General features: G+C 38.2%; 2 protein-coding genes across 3 annotated transcripts in view; one reads left to right on the forward strand and one right to left on the reverse strand.

Annotated features, from left to right (window-relative positions):
- The window catches only part of LOC145536274 (uncharacterized), a 401,900-nt gene that overhangs the window by 215,313 nt on the left and 165,382 nt on the right, over nucleotides 1-21,205 (forward strand). The window lies entirely within an intron of this gene.
- Nucleotides 1-21,205, reverse strand: part of GLRA2 (glycine receptor alpha 2) — a 197,525-nt gene that overhangs the window by 136,457 nt on the left and 39,863 nt on the right. Inside the window, exons 3-4 of one of the 2 annotated variants that reach the window (XM_081565319.1) lie at nucleotides 19,289-19,356; nucleotides 10,852-11,075 (exon numbers count right to left, since the gene is read on the reverse strand). In XM_081565319.1, coding sequence (XP_081421445.1) covers nucleotides 10,852-11,075; nucleotides 19,289-19,356 — 292 coding nt within the window. Of the gene's footprint in view, nucleotides 1-10,851; nucleotides 11,076-19,288; nucleotides 19,357-19,451; nucleotides 19,520-21,205 lie in introns of both variants that reach the window. The other variant, XM_081565320.1, reaches the window with a different exon arrangement.

The following is a 21,205-nucleotide window of genomic DNA, read 5'->3' on the forward strand; positions in this document are numbered from 1 at the left end:
GTTCTTCTTCGCTTTCTGCCATAAGGGTGGTGTCATCTGCATATCTGAGGTTATTGATATTTCTCCCGGCAATCTTGATTCCAGCTTGTGTTTCTTCCAGCCCAGCATTTCTCATGATGTATTCTGCATATAAGTTAAATAAGCAGGGTGACAATATACAGCCTTGACGTACTCCTTTCCCTATTTGGAACCAGTCTGTTGTTCCATGTCCAGTTCTAATTGTTGCTTCCTGACCTGCATATCGGTTTCTCAAGAGACAGGTCAGATGGTCTGGTATTCCCATCTCTTTCAGAATTTTCCACAGTTTCTTGTGATCCACACAGTCAAAGGCTTTGGCATAGTCAATAAAGCAGAAATAGATGTTTTTCTGGAACTCTCTTGCTTTTTTGATGATCCATCAGATGTTGGCAATTTGATCTCTGGTTCCTCTGCCTTTTCTAAAACCAGCTTGAACATCTGGAAGTTCACGGTTCACGTATTGCTGAAGCCTGGCTTGGAGAATTTTGAGCATTCCTTTATTAGCGTGTGAGATGAGTGCAATTGTGTGGTAGTTTGAGCATTCTTTGGCATTGCCTTTCTTTGGGATTGAAATGAAAACTGACCTTTTCCAGTCCTATGGCCACTGCTGAGTTTTCCAGATTTGCTAGCCTATTGAGTGCAGCACTTTCACAGCACCATCTTTCAGGATTTGAAATAGCTCAACTGGAATTCCATCACCTCCACTAGCTTTGTTTGTAATAATGCTTCCTAAGGCCCACTTGACTTCACATTCCAGAATGTCTGGCTCTAGGTGAGTGATCACACCATCATGATTATATGGGTCATGAAGATCTTTTTTGTACAGGTCTTCTGTGTATTCTTCCACCTCTTAATATCTTCTGCTTCTGTTAGGTCCATATCATTTCTGTCGTTTATTGAGCCCATCTTTGCGTGAAATGTTCCCTTGGTATCTCTAACTTTCTTGACAAGATCTCTAGTCTTTTCCATTCTGTTGTTTTCCTCAATTTCTTTGCATCGATCACTGAGGAAGGCTTTCTTATCTCTCCTTGCTATTCTTTGGAACTCTGCATTCAGATGGGAATATCTTTCCTTTTCTCCTTTGCTTTTTGCTTCTCTTCTTTTCACAGCTATTTGTAAGGCCTCCTCAGACAGCCATTTTGCTTTTTTGCATTTCTTTTCCATGGGGATGGTCTTGATCTCTGTCTCCTGTACAATGTCACAAACCTCTGTCCATAGTTCATCAGGCACTCTATCAGATGTAGTCCCTTAAATCTATTTGTCACTTCCACTGTATAATCATAAGGGATTTGATTTAGGTCATACCTGAATGGTCTAGTGGTTTTCCCTACTTTCTTCAATTTAAGTCTGAATTTGGCAATAAGAAGTTCATGATCTGAGCCACAGTCCGCTCCTGGTCTTGTTTTTACTGACTATATAGAGCTTCTCCATCTTTGGCTGCAAAGAATATAATCAATCTGATTTCGGTATTGACCATCTGGTGATGTCCATGTGTAGAGTCTTCTCTTGTGTTGTTGGAAGAGGGTGTTTGTTATGACCAGTGCATTCTCTTGGCAAAACTCTATTAGCCTTTGCCCTGCTTCATTCTGTACTCCAAGGCCAAATTTGCCTGTTACGCCAGGTGTTTCCTGACTTCCTACCTTTTGCATTCCAGTCCCCTATAATGAAAAGGACATCTTTTTTGGGTGTTAGTTCTAATAGGTCTTGTAAGTCTTCATAGAACCATTCAGCTTCAGCTTCTTCAGCGTTACTGGTCAGGGCATAGACTTGGATTACCATGATATTGAACAGTTTGCCTTGAAAACGAACAGAGATCATTCTGTTGTTTTTGAGATTGCATCCAAGTACTGCATTTCGGACTCTTTTTTTGACCATGATGGCTACTCCATTTCTTCTAAGGGATTCCTGCCCACAGTAGTAGATATAATGATCATCTGAGTTAAATTCACCCATTCCAGTCCATTTTAGTTCACTGATTGCTAGAATGTCGGCGTTAACTCTTGCCATCTCCTGTTTGACCACTTCCAATTTGCTTTGATTCATGGACCTAACATTCCAGGTTCCTATGCAATATTGCTCTTTACAGCATTTACTTTGCTCCTATCACCAGTCATATCCACAGCTGGGTATTGGTTTTGCTTTGGCTCCATCCCATCATTCTTTCTGGAGTTATTTCTCCACTGATCTCCAGTAGCATATTGGGCACCTACTAACCTGGGGAGTTCATCTTTCAGTGTCCTATCTTTTTGCCTTTTCATACTGTTCATGGGGTTCTCAAGGCAAGAATACTGAAGTGGTTTGCCGTGCCCTTCTCCAGTGGACCACATTCTGTCAGACCTTTCCACCATGACCCCTCTGTCTTGGGTGGCCCCACACAGCACTGCTTAGTTTCATTGAGATAGACAAGGCTGTGGTCCATGTGATCAGATTGACTAGTTTTCTGTGATTGCAGTTTCAGTGTGTCTGCCCTCTGATGCCCTCTCGCAACACCTACTGTCTTACTTGGGTTTCTTTTACTTTGAACGTGGGATATATCTTCACGGCTGCTCCAGCAAAGTGCAGCCACTGCTCCTTACCTTGGATAAGGAGTATCTACTCATGGCGTCCCCTCCTGACCTTGAATGTGGAGTAACTTAGTTGACTCTTAACAAGCAGCTAGCATAGGGGCCTGCTGACTTCTGAGGCTGGACAGTATTCTCCCATTTTAAAATGGGAATGTCCTTCCTTTGGGTTACGTACTATGAGAATGCACTAAAGTAATTCGTGTGTCTCATGAGCATCGTGGTGATATTATGTGTGTTTATTTTGGATTAATGCCATCCAAGAAGCCTTTGAAAAGCAGCACTATGGACCAGGCAGAAGCCTACATCAACATAAGTCGAGCAGACTCACCAGGACCTCTGAATTTCCTTTGGTTTCCTGTCATAAGAAAATTCAGGTGATGAATAATGGCATACTAGCCTTTGAACTCTACTGGTTCAAATCTACTAGGTGATTTCCTTCAGTGTACATATCCAGATAATAATTATCTCAGTCATCCATCTTTGTATAATTGTCTGAAAGTATATAAACCCATAATTCATGAACACATTCTAAAATAGTATCTCTTGGATACTCCTGCTGATTGAATCAGAGAGTATGCATGTTCTAATTTGTGATTGGGAAATTTCTCAGTAGGGAGCTTAGTATTAAGTATTAGTCTGTGTGCAAACTATATGTTGAATATAAGGCTGCCTCTTAAACAGCAAGTAGTCCAACCTTCCCTACTCCACTCCAAAGTCAGATTCCTCTCCTCAGAAGTTAGGTACTCAGTTTGGGAGAAAAAGGTTCAAGGATCCAAAAGTCATTTGAGATAGGCCTCACAAGTCAGAATTTCCTATTGCTGTCTCCCAAGCCCTAAGGAACATGAAGAACCCACTCATTTTTCCTCATCCCAAAGGAATCTTGTGGTTTGAGAAGGAGGAGATCATTTTGAAAATTATTATAGACTTAGAACAGAGCCTCAGACTTCATCTAATCTCCTGGTTCAGTCTCATTTTATAGCAAGGAAAGTGAGACTCAGAATGATAAACTGATGGGCTTAGAGAGGCTAGTCTTTGAGCCTAGAGGATACAGTAAATGATGGAAGGAAGTGTGGTGCTCCTGTGCCCTAAGCTACCTTCTTGGTATTCTGTTCTTTGCACCATCACCTTCAGAGCAAACTCTAATGAATATTAATGCAGTGGAAAGTTACCTCCAAAAAGAGAATAACCTACCAGTTGCTATTGCTAGTTCAATCAGGTAAACAGTCAAGGACACGTGGTCATGCCGCCTGCCTTGTATTTCATTGCGTAATTCCTCTTTTCCTTCAAACAAGGGTAAGATCCTTACTCTGTTGTGTTTGAACCAGTATTATGCCCTTAAGTGTATGTGTATTTCTGAACCAAATCAAGAGTGCAGTTTCTCATGCTGTAAGAGAATCTGTCGTATACAGAACATACTTTCTAGACTTTAATGCTTCTATCCTCAGCTGCACCTTTTTTGAAGCCCACTCCCCAAAAGTGCCCCCTCTGCACCACTTAGCTCAGTTTCCTGCTGAAGCCACCAGCGTATATGCATGCCAGCGCCTCCCAGCCTCCTAACCTTGCTTGCCTCTAGGAAGAAGGGAATCGTGGTTTCCATGGTATTTTCCAGCATTTCTCTGAAGCCTCACTGCTTAATTCTGATGTGGGTGCTTATGTTACAGTCATTAATTACTGCATTAAGTCAAGTCACAAAACTAATGAGGATTTGGACACAGAGTTGGAAAATGAGAATGTAATTTTGCCTGGATTATAGGATATAAAGATAAACATGGTTCAAATATGCACAGAGAGAAGAAATCACAGCTTTGCATAGCTGCCTTCTAATAGAAAATATGGGCTTATGTGTCTCATCAAAATTGAGAGTAAGATAATCAAAGTATCACCATTGGTAACATTTAGGCAGGTCTTAGTTTGCTGTGCATTCCATTTTCAGCTCTGACATCTAAATAAAGAATGTTCTTTTTTTTTTCCTGTGCCATAACAATCATTCTATAACTGAAGTTAGAATCTTTGAAGTTCTTGCATCAGGCCATAGGATGCGTCAAGAGTAGGAGGTAATGTTAGAAAAGCTGACCTTTTATGTGTGTGGATAAAGACAGGTCATTAGACAGGATTATTTGAGGAGCACGGTTGGATACTTATCTAGAAATCTACACTTCACCTGCTCTCATTGCTGCCTGTAATCTATCATCAGAGAGAGAAGGCATGTCAGGCCCCAAGAGTTCTCTGTGACAACTCAGATACTACTGGGATGGTGGGACACTGAATCCTCGACACCTGGATTTATTAATTGAGTCAAAAGGAATTAACAAGGAAATCACCTCTGATACCGTAAAGGAGTAAGTTTTAGGTCCGATTAAGTTGATGACGAGGGTGACATGGAGTACTGTTGTGGAGGAACAATCCCAGAACTATTTATTGTTTGGAGAACTCTATGCAGTTGGCAGATAGCATAGGGCCCCCAGCTACCTGATCGGTCAAAGAAGAAGACAGTGAAGGCAAACAGTAATGTCCAGAAATCGTGGGGATCTATCCTGGTCAGTTTACTCTTTGACTTACAGACCAGGATGGAAAGCACAATCATGAAATTACAAGAAAACACCAAGGGCCCCAGAGTGGAGGGCAATGCCATTTTTGACTATCTATGCATATAGCATATAGTGTATTCTACTAAAGCTCTTAAGCAAATCATCTCTTTTTCAAAGCTGAGGAAATAGAGGTTCAGAGGGAGAACAAATTTTACCTAGGTCACACAGTTAGTTCTGAGGCCAGAGACCCTAGCTCAAGGGTGTTTGACTCTAAAAGCCTTGTTGACTATAGTATCAGAAGGAACCAAGATAGCATTCGATATCATAAAATTCAGAGTAGGGGCCTCAAACTGTGCAGCAAACTGAAAACTGCAACATGAAGAACTTCTTGGTGCTGATTTTACACACTGTAAAACTAAACCAGCAACGTAACATTGGTGACCAACCATATGTCCACTAATTCTGGTGGGGTGAAAATTTATGAAAGCAAAATCAGTGACATAATCCCTCCATCCTTATAAAAATGGTAGCCATTTGTTTATCATGTTAACAAATGTAGGAAAAAGAGACTGATTTAAATTGTAGCAAATATGATTTAAGTTATGTAAGGAAGAATTTCCGGAGGCTTCCCTGGTGGTCCAGTGGTTAAGAATCTGCCTTCCGATACAGGGGGCACGAGTTTGATCCCTGGTTGGGGAACTAAGATCCCACATGCCACGGGACAACTAAGTCCACGCACTACAACTAGAGACGCCCGCAGTCCAAACTACTGAGCCCATGTGCTCTAGAGCCCATGGTAAGCAACTAGAAAAAGCCTGTGCACTGCAACAAAGACCCAGCACAGCCAAAAAATAATAAATAAATTAAAAAATAATAATTTATGCACAATATTAAAGTAACTCATATAAAGTCTGCTTCTTTGATGGTCTTTAAAAATAGAATAAGTTCTCGACAAGTTGCCTGAAGGTAAGAAGTTTACTTAATAACTTTGTTTTGTGTTGTCATTTAGTCGCTGTCATGTCTGACTCTTTGCAACCCCATGGACTATAGCCCGCCAGGCTCCTTTGTCCATGGAATTCTCCAGATAAGAATACTGGAGTGGGTTGCTGTTTCCTTCTCCAGGATCCCAGGATAGTAAATTTTTTTCAGAAAGTAGATTTGCTTTATAAACTATACATGCTACATAAAACTATCAAATGAGCTTCCTATTTGAGAGGCTTCCCAGGTGGCTCAGTGATAAAGAATCCACCTGCCAATACAGGAGACACAAGAGACTCAGGCTCAATCCTGGGTTGGGAAGATCCCCTGGAGTAGAAAATGGCAACCCACTCCAGTATTCTTGCCTGTAAAATCCCATGGACAGAGGAGCAGGCTACAGTCCATGGGATTGCAAAGAATCGAACACGACTGAGCACAAACACAAAATCAAAACTGTGGCATCTTGAATTCAAACAGTCTTTTTGGTCATTTGTGAAATTTGAAGATACTATACATTCATATCTTAAATCTTACCTCCTTCCTCTAATAGTCCTTTGAAAATTTAGTCCCCAAAAGATTGGTTCCCAAACCATATGTCTTTTGAATTGTATTTGTTTGTGTCTTTAAATTGGAATTGGAGTAAATGAAGAATTAATGTGAGGTAGGGGATGATAGCTCTGAAACAGATGTCAAGAGCTTTGATTGTTGTCCGAGCTTTCCTATTTATGGGCTCCATTATTTTAACTCATTTAACGTTTGAAAGGAGTCACTGCCTTATCAGTAAAACAAGAATATTTTGCAAGGTAATACCTTCAAATAAAAAAAAAAAACAAATCATATGAGTCTATAAAAGTCAGCATTCTGGAAGAAAATTCTCAGAAGCAGTGAGAAGGAAGGGAAGAAAACAGATATTAGCAAAGACATTGTGGACATTTGAGACCAGCTGCTTCTCTTTAATGGAGAAGGAAATGGCAACCCACTCCAGTATTCTTGCCTGGAGAATCCCAGGGACAGCGGAGCCTGGTGGGCTGCCGTCTATGGGGTCACACAGAGTTGGACACGACTGAAGCGACTTAGCAGCAGCAGCAGCTTCTCTTTAAAAATGCTCACCCTCTCCTTTTTTCTTTCATATTGCATACCATATGTCATGATGTCCTAACTTCTACTACAATTTACTATACTTGATTCAGTAAATATTATTTGAGCAATAATATGTATGATACTCAAGGCTCACTTCTTCATTTCACTATGGATTTTGGCCTTTTTAAGTCATATAAATTTAGAATCTGAGTGTCTCTGAAGAGACTGTACAAAGCAAGATATATGTCCTTGTTTACACATTGGTCAAGAATGGTCAGTACTTAATGGGGTGGGTCAACAGAAAAGCTTCAAAACAGGGTAAGATCAAACATGTCAGGGAAGTGAATAATTAAAAAATAGAAATCAGAGGTTAAGTAGACAGAAACAGATTTGACACTTTTTCGCCAACAGAGACTATGTCCTGCATCACTGTATATTTGCTTAAATTTTACTCAGGTACCCCAGGTATTTGAATCTGCGGGACGCTTATGGATTTCTGGTCTACTGTCACTCCCTTTTTTAAACTTTTGTCTTCTGACTAACAGATATATTACATTGTGGGAAGTGTGGTCTTGCTTGTTATGAAGTCAGTGGCTGCATAGTTCTCTTTGTGTTTTGTTTGGCCATCAAAGCCTTGGGCTTTGGTCTCCATGCAGAGTTAATTCTACCTCTGCTCCTACAAAATTAAGAAAGTGTAGAATTTTTTCTGGATGCAGCACTTCTATCCATATGCTTTAGGTTTCAGGAAAATTCAAATACGAAGCATAACCATAGGACATTATTTTTTCTTAATGTGGACCGATGTTGAAGTAATTATTAAAATGTGTCAGATGGAGGCAATTCATGAGTTTATCTTTGGTGCTTCTGTTATATCCCTTCCTTGTATCTTTCTTAACTCTCTTCGTCCTATCTCACTCTCAGGCATCCAACATGCTCGTTCCACTATTCTTCACAGACATTAAACCTAGTATCTGAAAGAAAATTTCATGTCAGTTCTTTATAGTTTAGTATGAATTGAGGACAACGTGTTCCCTCTCCTGCGGGTATTTGCATTGTAAACCTGAGAGTTGAGAGAAAGTCTTTCCTAATGGAATGTCAGCAAGGACTTTCTAGCACCTTTTAGACATCAGAAACTGATCTTTAAACTTGATTTGGACCTGTAGCTGGGCATGTATTGGCACTAATTCTTCCTTACCCTCTAATTAATATGAGCCAAGTGACTCAAATAAACAGGAGTGTAGGTGCCAACCCCCAAACTCAAACAATATTTGAGTCACAGAATTCGTTTGCAGAGTTAGAGCCACTTTTCTTTCCCTTGCTCCTATTTATTCCTGCTACTTAAATTATCTTATGTGTGCCTGTCTTGTTAGGCTGGAGCCCTTCCAGGGCAGAGACCACATTTTACTCAGTTCTGGATCTCTAGGCCCGGCATGGTGTCTGACTCACTGAAAACTCTTCCTGGCAAATAATTAGATTCCTGCAGTTCAAATCTGCCAAGAGCTATGTTTCCTTAAAATTGCGTGCCCAGTTCTCTTACACCAAGGGTCTTTCCCCTCATTTCATAGAATACCCGCCATGAGAGAGAAGTCAAAACTAGTCTGTCACAGGACAAACTCCACCCAACCCCAAAACAATTGTCGGGGGTATTTCAGAGCCTACTGGGAAGCAGAGATAGAAGAATTGCCTCTGGATCTAGTCTGACGAACATTATATTCTTCATGGTTCTAGAATGCAAGGGCTTTATAGAACAGAAGGAAAAAAACTAGTTTTATTTCAGCAGTGCATGATGCCAGGTATTTACTAGAGCAAATGCCACCCAAAGCCCAGAGGGTTAGCTGGAGCAGCTGATACTCCGTGCTGCTTTTTATAACTCTCCTTCCCAGCACCATGCTCTATGTATGTCCCATTTCATCAGGTCACATCAGCTTAGATTGTGCCCAATACTGTATCTTATACCAAATGCATTCCTATGTGGAATATTCTGTTTCCTTAAAAAAATTATAAAAATAAAGTTAAATTCCTTAAAAATAAAGTGGGGGAAGTTTCCCTGATTCTTTGTGAGAGCAGTGACTTTGCCACTTTTTACAAATGAGCAGCCTCTTTCCTTCCAAGAGACATTTCAGCTATCCACTATCACAAGCTGTGAAATTACTAGGTTAAGAATGGAATGTACAGTACAGAACTAAATTGTATATAGAGTTGTGAAATACAATTTTGGTGGTGGTGAGTGGTGAGTCTGCAAACTTGTGAAAATCATTTGCAAAGATACTTGCTGTCCACTTTGTTTTTTGGTAGTAAGATTAGTGAGAAAGGGGGATTCTATAAAGGATCTTTAAAATGTCAATATTTATTCAATATATTTGATATCTCTCATATACAATACACAGTCTTGGCCATTTGGGAGGGGGTATAAAAGATGGAAAATCCAAATATCTTGACTTTAAAGGACTTATTATTTAGAAAGAATGTTAATTTTAAAATACAAACAGCCATCATTTTATTTATTGAGAACATACCGTGTGTGTCAGGAACTGTGGCAAGTATTTTTATATACCGTATATCAGGGGTTGGCAAACTATGACCAAAGGGCTAACTCTAGTCTATCATCTGTTTTTGTAAATAAAGTTTTATTGAAACACAGCCACATCTATTTGTTTGAGTATTGTCTATGACTGTTTTGTGCTATAATGGCAGAGTTGAGTAGCTGTGACAGCGTTGAAACAGTCTGACCTGCAAAACTAAAATAGTTTCTGTCTGCCCCTTATAGAAAATATTTGCTGACCTTTGCTGTATATAATTCATTCTCACAAGAATACTCAGAGATAAATACAGTGTTTCCCATTTTCCAATTAAGGTAACTGAAGCTTATGTAACTTAGCAAGTGGCAAAGCATGGATTTAATTCTAGATTTATCTGGTTCCAAAAATCTATGTTCTTATGCTATATTTGTGTATAGAAATAGCCAAAATATGGGGTAGGAAGAAGTCAGACCCTTATAGATTCACAGAAAAACTATTATTAGGGTTCAGAAAAGAGAGATTATTTTGATCATAGGGAGACAAAGATTCTGGAGAAGATTATATTTGAATACAAAAGTAAAAATGCATCTGAGGAATTTTCTGTCCCAAGCTCAAGCCCAAGAAAAGTTAACAGACGAAGGTCAGATGTTTAGTTAGAAGTAGAGCTGGGATTAGGACCAGTTTTCCTTTCACTGAGCTCTAAGTATGCTGTCAGTGACCATACTGAACCATTGAAATCTTTGTGCGTGTGTGTGTGTGTGTGTGTGTGTGTGTGTGTGTGTGGTTAAATGCTATAGAATGGCATAATTTTTTGAAATGAAATGTATGTTGAATGAAACATACAAAAACTTGTATGTTTTGCTTAGTAGTAATTGAACTAAATGACCTGCACTTCCTTTATTGAATCAATTAAAAAACATATTTGTGCAGACATTTATATGATACCACCACCTAACCAATATCCTACCAAATAGATTTTGGTTGTGGAAGATTACACTTCTGAGACAATGAGAACCACTGGCACTCTCAATGACTTTAATTTCAAATAATAAACAAGAAACCACAAAGGGTAATATTCATATCCATCTTGCCCCGCAGAATCAGGTGGCTCTAGGTCAGGAGGATAATGGAGAAGGGAGCAGAGGGTAGCTGAAGGAAGCTTACCTGATACTGTAGAGTACTTTGCCATTTTTTGAAATGCGAAGTAATTTGTTGTCAGTGGTAACATCATGGAAGTTGGCCCCCTTCTCATTGGCAAAGAACAAATCTGGTTTCCAAATGGAGTCCAGCATCGATGGGTCCAAGTCCAGAGAATCATCAGGGTACTCGCTATATGCCAATCGTGAATCATTCCACTGTTGTCTCAGAAAAATATTCACTCGGTAGTCCTACAGAAATGCCATGCATAAGAGTTATCTATCAACCACTCTGACATATTTTCCCCTCACTCTTCTCCCTGATTTGATGCATGCCATGTTGGTATGGTGAATAAACCAGACTGTGTATATCTTGGTCAAAATAAACCACTCAATTCTATTAGGAGTGGGAACAGAGGGGAGAAAGAAAGAAGACTCAACCAAACCAGAACACTAATGGAAAAAGTTGAGTTGGTTGAATTTTTATTTAATTTAGTCATTCTGGGTGGAAAGAATTTGTCTGCAATGCAGGAGATATGAGTTTGATCCCTGGGTCAGGAAGATGACCTGGAAGAGGAAATGACAACCCACTCCAGTATTCTTGCCTGGGAAATCCCACAGACAGAGGAACCTGGTGGGCTACAGTCCATGGGGTTTCAAAGTCAGACACGACTTAGCAAGTAAACAACAAATAACAACCATCCGATTTTGCTGTAGAAAAAGATAATGGTAAGTACAGCAGTCAGTCTATAATGGCAGATTGTCAAATAAAACTGATTTATTTTCCAAATCAGAAATGACATGATCTCTGTTTTCAATCTTCTCAGATACTTTGGGCAGAAGAAAAGCCATTCTGTAATTTTGTACTGGAAATCTTATTATAAAACTCTGATATGATGGGGCAGTATTTTTTAAATTCGTCACCATAAATATTAAGATGTTTCATGTTGACAAGATAATTCCCTTACAGCTACTTACTTTTGAAACTCTTAAATATTTTATCATTTCTCTGAATGGGTTGTATATACGGTAGTCGACTTGATGCTTCATCAAAACAGAAATCTCTTTCATGTTTTCCTAATCTGAGCACCTTTTGATAAAGGTGTTCCTCCCCGTGGAAACTCAGGTACACCCTGTCATTCCCACTGGCCTGGAAATTTTCTTCTGTGCTAATGAATCAGTGTGAAGCAGTAACTTCTCTTCAGAGGATTTTTACTCAAAGGCCTTTAAGTTCAAGGAAATTGTTGCTTTGCTTGACAGAGCAAACCCAATAGAGGCTTCAACAGTATTCCCTAGTCAAGCGGGACTACGGTTCAGAGCTAACAGTTGTCCACATCTGCCACCTCTGGGCTTTTAGGGTGATATATACTCATTCCATCTTACTCTCTTTACCTTTTCCACCTTCATTTGCTTTGTCTCCACACCTTTGTTTTGGCATCTGGATTTTGGATCATTGCTTACTTTTCTGTAACGGTGACCAACATGTCCTAGTTTGCCTAAGAACTTTTCCAGTTTAGCCTCAGAAGCCCCACATTAAGGGAACCCACTCAGTCACAGGCAAAACTTGGATGGTTGGTTTTTCTATCAGGTACAATGGAGACCACCTCAGAATGGTCTATTTTGGTTAATCCCTTTAGAGGCAAAAGAAAAATCGTAACTAGGTTGTAAAGATCAGGGAGGATGAAAGAGCGTCAATCCAGTTCCTTCTCCTTAATCACTAAACTCTCCAAATTCCCATGACTTTTCCCCCGTAATACAGCCATTTGACAATCAGGCTGGTAGAGTATTTTGGAAATGGCAGTTCTTAGAAAGAGTGCCCCATGTGGGTTTAAAGAATGCTAATAATGAAATAGTTACTAACTTCTGGAAATCAATCGTCAAAGCCTAGCTTCTTAGGAAAAGCTGAAATATTTTTTTGATAATGACTGTATGTTTTTCTGTTGTACAACATAAGGACTTTTTGACTTGGAAAATTTTATCAGCTGACTTTTATTTGGGATTATTGGACAGAGGAACCTGGCAGGCTACAGTCCATGGGGTTGCAAAGAGTCAGACACGACTGAGCAACTTCATTTTACTTTATACCAGGCCTGCAAAGCAAATTCCCAGACCTAAGAGGGTGCTGTTGGGCCCAGGGAAGGTTCCATTCCATTCTATTTGCTCATTGGCTGTCCCCTCCCTTCAAGAGTGAACCAAGAGAATGGCAAAATCTTAAAAGTTCTCCCCATCACATATTTTGCATTTTTGGAATTATCCAAATGAATTAGAGGATAGTAACTGGAAAGAGATGACCACTTCAGTGTTTCATTGGCAACAGGAGTTACTGGAAGCTTTGGAGTTTTGTGTGAGTATCGAATGGAAATGTGTGATTTGTGTAAAACCAAAACAGGGGCTGTTGAAAATAAAATAATCCAATTTGCATATAAATAGGTACTAGATAGACCAACTGTGATATTTTCTAAAGATTTCCTGAAGGAAAAAATGCAATGTCTCCACTATGTGACAACTACCCCTTTTATTTCCCTTAGGATGGGAACCAATTATCCTTAATAAAATTTGTTTGTGTGAGGGTTTATGAGATTGTTTCAGTAGGAGGTAGGAGAGAAGAGGATGTCATCTCAGTCAATTCTGGAGGTAGAAAAATTCTAAGTATAGGAAGTAGTGACAGCTGGAAATAACAGAGATGAATGGGTTAAATTTCTTAGGCCATAGAGAGACCCCCTACCCAGGAAGGAAACATAGAATGAGAAAGGCCATGAAAAGTCAAAGTGAGCATTCACCAACAAAATCACCAGGAGAACATCATTGTAGTCCTCCTTTGAACCTGAGAATGATTTAAATATGCATTTTGAGAGATTCCAGAGAATATTACATTAGTGACGTAAAATATGAAACATTGACCTTTTTAAAAATATCTCAATATAAATTTTCACAGCTAGTGTACATCTTTTAAAAAAGTCTTTCCCACAAGCTTTCTTCTCCAATGTTTCTTACTTTTCTATTTTGAATTTTCTTCCAATATCAGAACTTTAAAAAAGAGCACTGAGTCTATCTTATCACAATAGAACCACTGAATGTCTAAGAGTTAATTTAAAATAAATTAATTAGACTGTTCATAAGCAAGGATAAGTGGAGAAGTTAGAGGAGAAAATACATTTTATGCCATAGTGACAGGAATTATATGAAATAAGACTTTTATTAGATCTTTTGGAAGTATTTTTTCTTTATAATGTGTAGGAATTAAAATTTTCCTTAATTTTGTTCATGATAATAATACATTATTTCAGAATAAATGGCAACCCTTAAAACTTTAAAGGACACATGATTTATCCATGCACTGCCTCTGTTTATTTACAGATAGGTTTATTCTCTCAAGACATTCCAAACCACTGGAGATAATTATATTGCTCTGTAGCCTTTCTTTGTCTTTATTTTTGCTTCTAGGTTTAATGAAATATTAAAAGAGAAGTAAATATTGAGAGACATGCTTAAGTACAGACTGAATTTTCTTTTATACTGCCTTGTCTCTCCAGAGACAGATTCTACTTCAAATAAATGACATATCTCCTTGTATTAAAATTTGTTTCTCTATGATTGACTCCCTGGGTACTAGATTAGATAATGGAAACATTTAAATTAAAAATATATGTGTATGTGTGTGTGTGTATGTATATATATATATATATATATATATATATATATATACACATACATATATATGTATATATTTATGTATGTGCATGTCTGTATGTGTGTAAATGCATACATATATCTTTTATTTTTCAAAAGCTATGTGTAAGTCATAGAATCTTTATATATTCTTAACACAGGTAATACAGGTACCTATATTCCATACTATTACTTCGCATCAAATTTAGAATTTCTGAAGTTTTACTTTTTTGGTACCTTCTAATTCTATGCCCATGCCACAAAGATTGTTTCCTTATATTGAATTATTTTGTTATATTTAGTCTAGCATTTGTACTTGGGGATTGCCACTTTATCTCATCTGCATTCATATTAAACTTTACTACTTCTCTCTTTTTATTTTATATGTATTTATTTTTCAGTCCAATCATGTCATAAAGTTTTCAAAAATATGCTTTGTGGATTTTTCACAGACCTATATGGCAGTTTGGTTTTAACTTCTAGCTACACTGCAGTAATGTTTTCATTATCTTGAGTTTGTGCTAGCTTTGAATATGGAAAGTTAGCTTTGAATTTGAAATTATGGGAGGAGCAGTTGCTTTATGATGAATTCAGGTTTTAACATTGCATTTTTAATTTAGAGACCAAGGTCACCTTATATCTTAGATTAACAAAATGTTAGGTTGATTCTTGATTCTCCCTTAAGAAGTTAGAAATAAAGAATGTAGGTACCTGCTATTCCTGGTAAGTTAGCGTCTCTTTATGAGTTGCTTATGCAGCTGTAGAATGAAAAGGAGCCTATAACGTCATTCCAGCAGTTACAGCAACCATACCTTCTCCTAAGGGGCTATCTACATACATCTTATCCAGTCCTTTGGGAACATGATTTCAGGTTGGAGATAAAACAACTCTTCACCCTGCAGCAGTAACCAGCAGAGAATGTGGAATTTTGGGAAGGTTCTGGGGAGCTGGAATCATATTCTAGAGATACTCTGTGAGTAGACACGTTTTGTACACTTTCAGCTCTTTCTACCCCCTCCCTGCTGTTGCAATCTATTTCCTACTGCTTTGGCATGGGGAATGTTCCAGCACTCACAGGTTCAAGTCACATTCTGTTCACCCACATCCTTCCAGGCAGTTATTTGGAAGGTTTGAGGAGACTGTCTCTTCTTCATTTTCTGATGGCCCAACCTTGGGGACAGCTGCATGCAGATGGCACGCAAATATTCTTGACCTTTACTGACACTGTCGGTATTCCCAAACTATGCCTTTGTGTTAGGAAGGAGGGGCTTGCAAATACACCCCTCATCCTATAAATTAACTTGCCATCACTAGCTAAAGAAAAAAGGGAAAGAAAGAAAAGGAAATGGTAAACTTACATTCCAAAACTAAATTATAATCTGTCTCATCATATACCCCTTACTGGTCTAATGAGTCTTTTGGAATCATAAAAAAAAAAAAAAAAAATGGTCCCACTGAATACTCTTAACACAGGGTCAGCTAGTAATGACCATCAACAGATCCCTGTGACTTTTAATGAACAGAAGTATATATTTTGAAATAAGGTGTATGACCATAATGATCCATAAAAATATTCCTTAGAATAACACAAATATATTGTCCTGTGAGTGCACATCTTCAACACTAATATACCAAAGGAGTAAGAGGCAATATGAGTCCCTATGTGAGCCTGTTCTTTGCAGAGAGTAAGTAACAACAGTAATTTAACGGGATTTCATCAAGCATAATAGGGCACACTAGACAGCAGCAAAAGCAAGTCATACTGAGTTCTTAAAACAGATACTTATTGCCTCTTATTTAGAAACAAACATCCAAACTAAATTCTTCAATAATGCTTCCAAGGGTTGTGGGATAAGAGTGGGATATGAGAGAAATCAACATGTTTAGAAATTCAAAATTCTGATACATTCTTGGGAAAAAAGTCATTCCAGAAAACATAGGGAAAGCAAAACTATTATTCTCCCTCCATTCATAGCACTAATCAACATCCTCAATAACTACATACATTACTGTGCATCAAAGCTAAGAGTCTGATGTCTTGTCAACTAAAGAGTTCAAGGAAGAATTTGGTTCTGTTTATTTTTTTTGACCATTTTTTGAGCCATATTTTGTGAATATATTCATGAGCGGTAGAGTCTCAGGGTTTTGGTAAGGGAAACTTGGGCTGTGATGACACTCTCTGGGTGCATCATGTAGATACCTAGGCGAGCCTAAAAAATCTAGAAAGGTAAGATCTCTTCAAGGTGAAGCAATTCTCATGTTCTTATGATCACCTGCATAATGTCCATTTAAATAATGATGCCTTACATCCCAAAATTGACAATCTGTGGCTTGTGGGCCAAATTTAGCCACAATCTGTGTTTATAAGTAAAGGGTTTTTTTTGTTTGTTTGTTTGTTTTGGTTTTTTTTTTTTATAGCTGCTTTTATGCTGAAAGGGTGGGATTAAGTAGTTGTGACAGAAATTGTCTGGTCCTCAAAGTTTGGAGAAGGAAATGGCAACCCACTCCAGTGTTCTTGCCTGGAGAATCCCAGGGACGGGGTAGCCTGGTGGGCTGCCGTCTATGGGGTCACACAGAGTCGGGCACAACTGAAGTGACTTAGCAGCAAAGTCTTAAGTATTTACTGTCTGGCGTTTTAGAGAATGTTTGCCAGTCCCTACCCTACATGACATGAGAATTTATTCTTTGATTTAAGTGTGGTAGAGTTTCAAAAAAAATTTTTTAGTTTCACACAAAAGCCATAATTGAAGAAAATAAAAGATACTTTTTAAAAGCCAAATTCAGTTTGTTATTACATCAGAAGCTAAGAAATAAAATAAAAGAAGCATATAGGCATCATTCTTCTGATCATGCGATTCAATACATCTCATACAGCAGAATAGACAGGCCATTGATGTTACGCTTGGGCAATGATTTCCAAGTTTTCTCATAGGAAACGTGACAAAGGACACTTGAGTAAGTGGCCAAGAAGCACCTAGGCAGCCCATTTATTAAACACCTTCAGTAGCTCTTAAAGACACAGGAAAACAAGGATATCCATAGTTTTCATTTTCATCTCCTTAAATGTTTAGCTTTATCTTGCATTAATGAACATTGAAAAGGTTTATATTTACATTTTTGATTGAGGGTAAGATGCAATGAGGAAATTTAATCAAAGCAACTTAGGGGTCTAATTAATGCAATCAGCATTAGGTCGTGCAAGTATTGTCATTGAATGCCATCGTGTAAAGCTGGTGATAGTGATTTGGGCAGCTGGAATATTTGCCCCTCTGTTACCAAGATAAAACCAAGAGGGGGAAGACAGACACTGAATGCCAAGTCCAAAGTTGGAGTCTTCTTTCCATGTTGAGCGTTTCTTATGAGTTAATTAATAATCCTATCAAAACTATCTTAGTTGTGTAAAATTCTTAATGCACTACATATGGTCAAAGTCCCCAAAGTTTCATTTCTGGACAATGTTGTGTCAGAATAATATTAAAATGGATGGTGGAGTTGTATTATGTCTGGCTTGCCAGTGGAAATGAATATTAAGAGGTAAATTATTCTTTTCTAACATCAAGGACATCAAGAAGTACAGTAATTTGTTAAACACAATCCTAATAGTCTAAAAGAGAATTCATAAACACAGTGGAGCACTATTTTTTACTTCTCAATGGCTCTATGCTTATTATTTCATTTCTTGAGTGTTTCTAGGATATCAGCCACCATGGTACTTAGTCAAGCTCAACTGTATTTTATTTTGTTCTCATCCAATAATACAGCTGTGTACTTTACATATACAGGTGGCGCTAGTGGTAAAGAACCTGCCTGCCAATGCAGGAGAACTAAGAGATGCTGGTTCAGTCCCTGGGTTGGGAAGATCCCCTGGAGGAGGAAATGGCAACCCACTCCAGTATTCTTGCCTGGAAAATCCCATGGACAGAAAAGCCTGGCAGGCTATAGTCCATGGGGTCGCAAAGAGGTGGATATGACTAAAGGGACTTAACACAACAACATACTTTACATAGTCATGAAAATTAGAACCAGTCAGAGGACTTAAATTATATGGAGGCTAAGAAAATATTTCACTCAAAATGTAATCTCCACACTATAGCCTAGCACTATAAGGTTACTGATCTAATAGGCTGTGTCACAGGCAACAACACCACTTTGACACCGATAAGGAGTCTTGGTGAATTTTAAAGTATCTGAAATCTTTTTCATGTACATGAAACATGTCTGCACTTAGAATATGATAGGGTTTTATTAGTTTTATATTTATTTTGGGGGGAGGGAGCTGTGCGTGTTATGTAATTCCTGTGGACTTGGAACAACTTTCTATTGCCATCAAATTGGGGTGTGTGTGTGTGTGTGTGTGTGTGTGTTTATTTTAAGATCAGCTTCTTGGCATATATCTTAAATGTAGCATGTCTGAATCTTGATTATGTTAAAATGTCCCATTATATGAAAATATCTCCTAAACTTTGAAATTTGTATTTCTGAAACATTGGAGATGCAAATATTTAAATATCCTTAATTATGCACCAGCTCATTACTGATAATTCTACCTAAATATAACCAAACATCAAGTGTTTCCAAAATTTCTCTGGCATGATGGATGAAAGATTATTGAATTTTAAACAAATGAATATTTGACTAATGAATTCCCAAGGTGAAAGAGTATAACTAATTGCTTTCTAGAGGTGAATGAACTTGGAAATTAGCATTCAGTAAATGTCCCACAAATGTACAACAGTGCTCTTTGATCACACATCCCATTCCTTCACACGATGGCTTCAATGCTCAGTCCCACTCACCATTGTAGTTTCTGCTATTGACCCAAAGCTGTTGATAAATATGTTGCAGGTAACATTTACAGGAGGTCCTGCAAGTTGAACAATAAATAGAAAATTTGACAGGTTGTGTTCATGGCATAATCAAGTCATGTTTTTCTCTTGCCAGTGGCATTGTAGCACTTACCATGGTGGTTTCTGTGACTGATCCAAAACTGTTGATAAAAATATTGCAAGTAACGTTTACTGGAGGACCTGCAGAACGCAATAAGAATGTTGCAATAGACATTGAAGCAAAAATACAGCTTCATCAACATCTGTGCAAATGACTAGAGATGTAAACAAAATTAAAACAATGGTGAGATTGCAAAAAAAAAAAAGAGAAAGTTTTACCCAGAGAGGTTCACAGTAATAACATTCCCACTAGCATTTCAAATAATGACAGTTAAGCAATGATAACTTACCCTGAAGAGTTTTGGACTTGGAAAATATAAGCTGAAGACTATTAAATGGAATTTATTATCAATAGTTGTGATTAAAATTGCCTTTTGGATGAGCGGCTTTCTTTGACCTTAGGCTCATCAACCTTGTAGATGTCAACAGTGGGTGCACAAGACGATGAAATAGCCTGGCTCATGAGTTCAAATGGAGCTACATTTTGAATGGTGGATGGGTCAGGAATATCCACCTCCTTTTGTGGAATATCCTTTAAATCAATGGGTCTGGTTTGATTCTCAGGATACCTCTGAATTTACCCCATTCCTTCTTTATACCTGGTGACTGCCTAATGAGAAATGATGCACAGAAATACAGAACCAAAGAAAATTAGCTCACTTAAAGAAACCCAGCAGTGTCGCTTAAAGTCCAGATTGTTACATCAATAAATATAGTATAAAGCAAGGTTTAATTTCCCTGGTGGCTCAGACGGTAAAGAATCTGCCTGCAATGCAGGAGACACAGGAGACGTGGGTTTGATCCCTGGGTTGGGAAGATCCCTGGAGAAGGGAATGACTAACCACTGTAGTATTCTTGCCCTGAAAATTCCATGGAGGTTTATTAATCCTAGATGTGCTTTGAACAAAGAGCATGCTTTTTCCTCCAGAGACATAGGGAATAACTCTTTTCCTCTTGCCCTTTGTTTCTCCTCCAAGCAAGCACTAACCGGCCTGACCCTGTTTAGCTTCAGAGATCGGGTAAAATCAGGCATGTTCAAAGGGTACAGCCACAAACTCTTTGCCCTCTGACAATAGATTAATCAGTTTCTGATGACTTCCAGTTTCATGTTATGCTGTGTAATATATTTATTGCCCTCATGTAGTTTCCACATAATGCTTTCTAAGATATGAAACGGTTCATATTGCCATGAACCATCTATTCGCTCATCGCTTTCTCCTATGAAAATTTGTTTCTTTTCATTTAACAAAGGCTTGGTATCCTGGTTCTAGCTACACCCCAGTTGGCTCTGTTTGCAACAAGCAGGTAGGATCTGAATGAGGAGGAGTTTGGCTTGAAGCCTCCTTCAAAGGCTGATAGTAAAACACAGCTGCAGCAACACTTGAGTGCCATGTTTTTACTTCTCAAGTCCATGTTGAGTTCTCAAAATGAAAAAAAGAAAAGGACTCAGCATCTAATGTAAATTTCCAGGCAAGGAAACTTTTGATAAAAGAAGGAACAAGGAATTTGGATAAAAGAGATGTAGTAAGCTGTTGTTCTTTTTAATATAACTAACTTCTCTGCTTTTAATGAAAAAATAGTGTTTTTTAAAAAGTGTTTTCAGGCATCGGATCATAAACATCACCATATTACCAAAACATTTTTCAGCCTACATCTTTGAAATATTCCACGTCTTTTTAGTTTATCCCCTTGTTATTCATCATCTGCCAAGATGACTTCTTTTCCATGGTCACTTCCTACTCTGCTTTATTTTGTTTTTCTGTTTAG

The sequence above is a fragment of the Giraffa tippelskirchi genome, chromosome X (genome assembly GCF_054371585.1).
Source record: "Giraffa tippelskirchi isolate mGirTip1 chromosome X, T2T-mGirTip1v1.2.pri, whole genome shotgun sequence".
Classification (NCBI taxonomy): domain Eukaryota; kingdom Metazoa; phylum Chordata; class Mammalia; order Artiodactyla; family Giraffidae; genus Giraffa; species Giraffa tippelskirchi.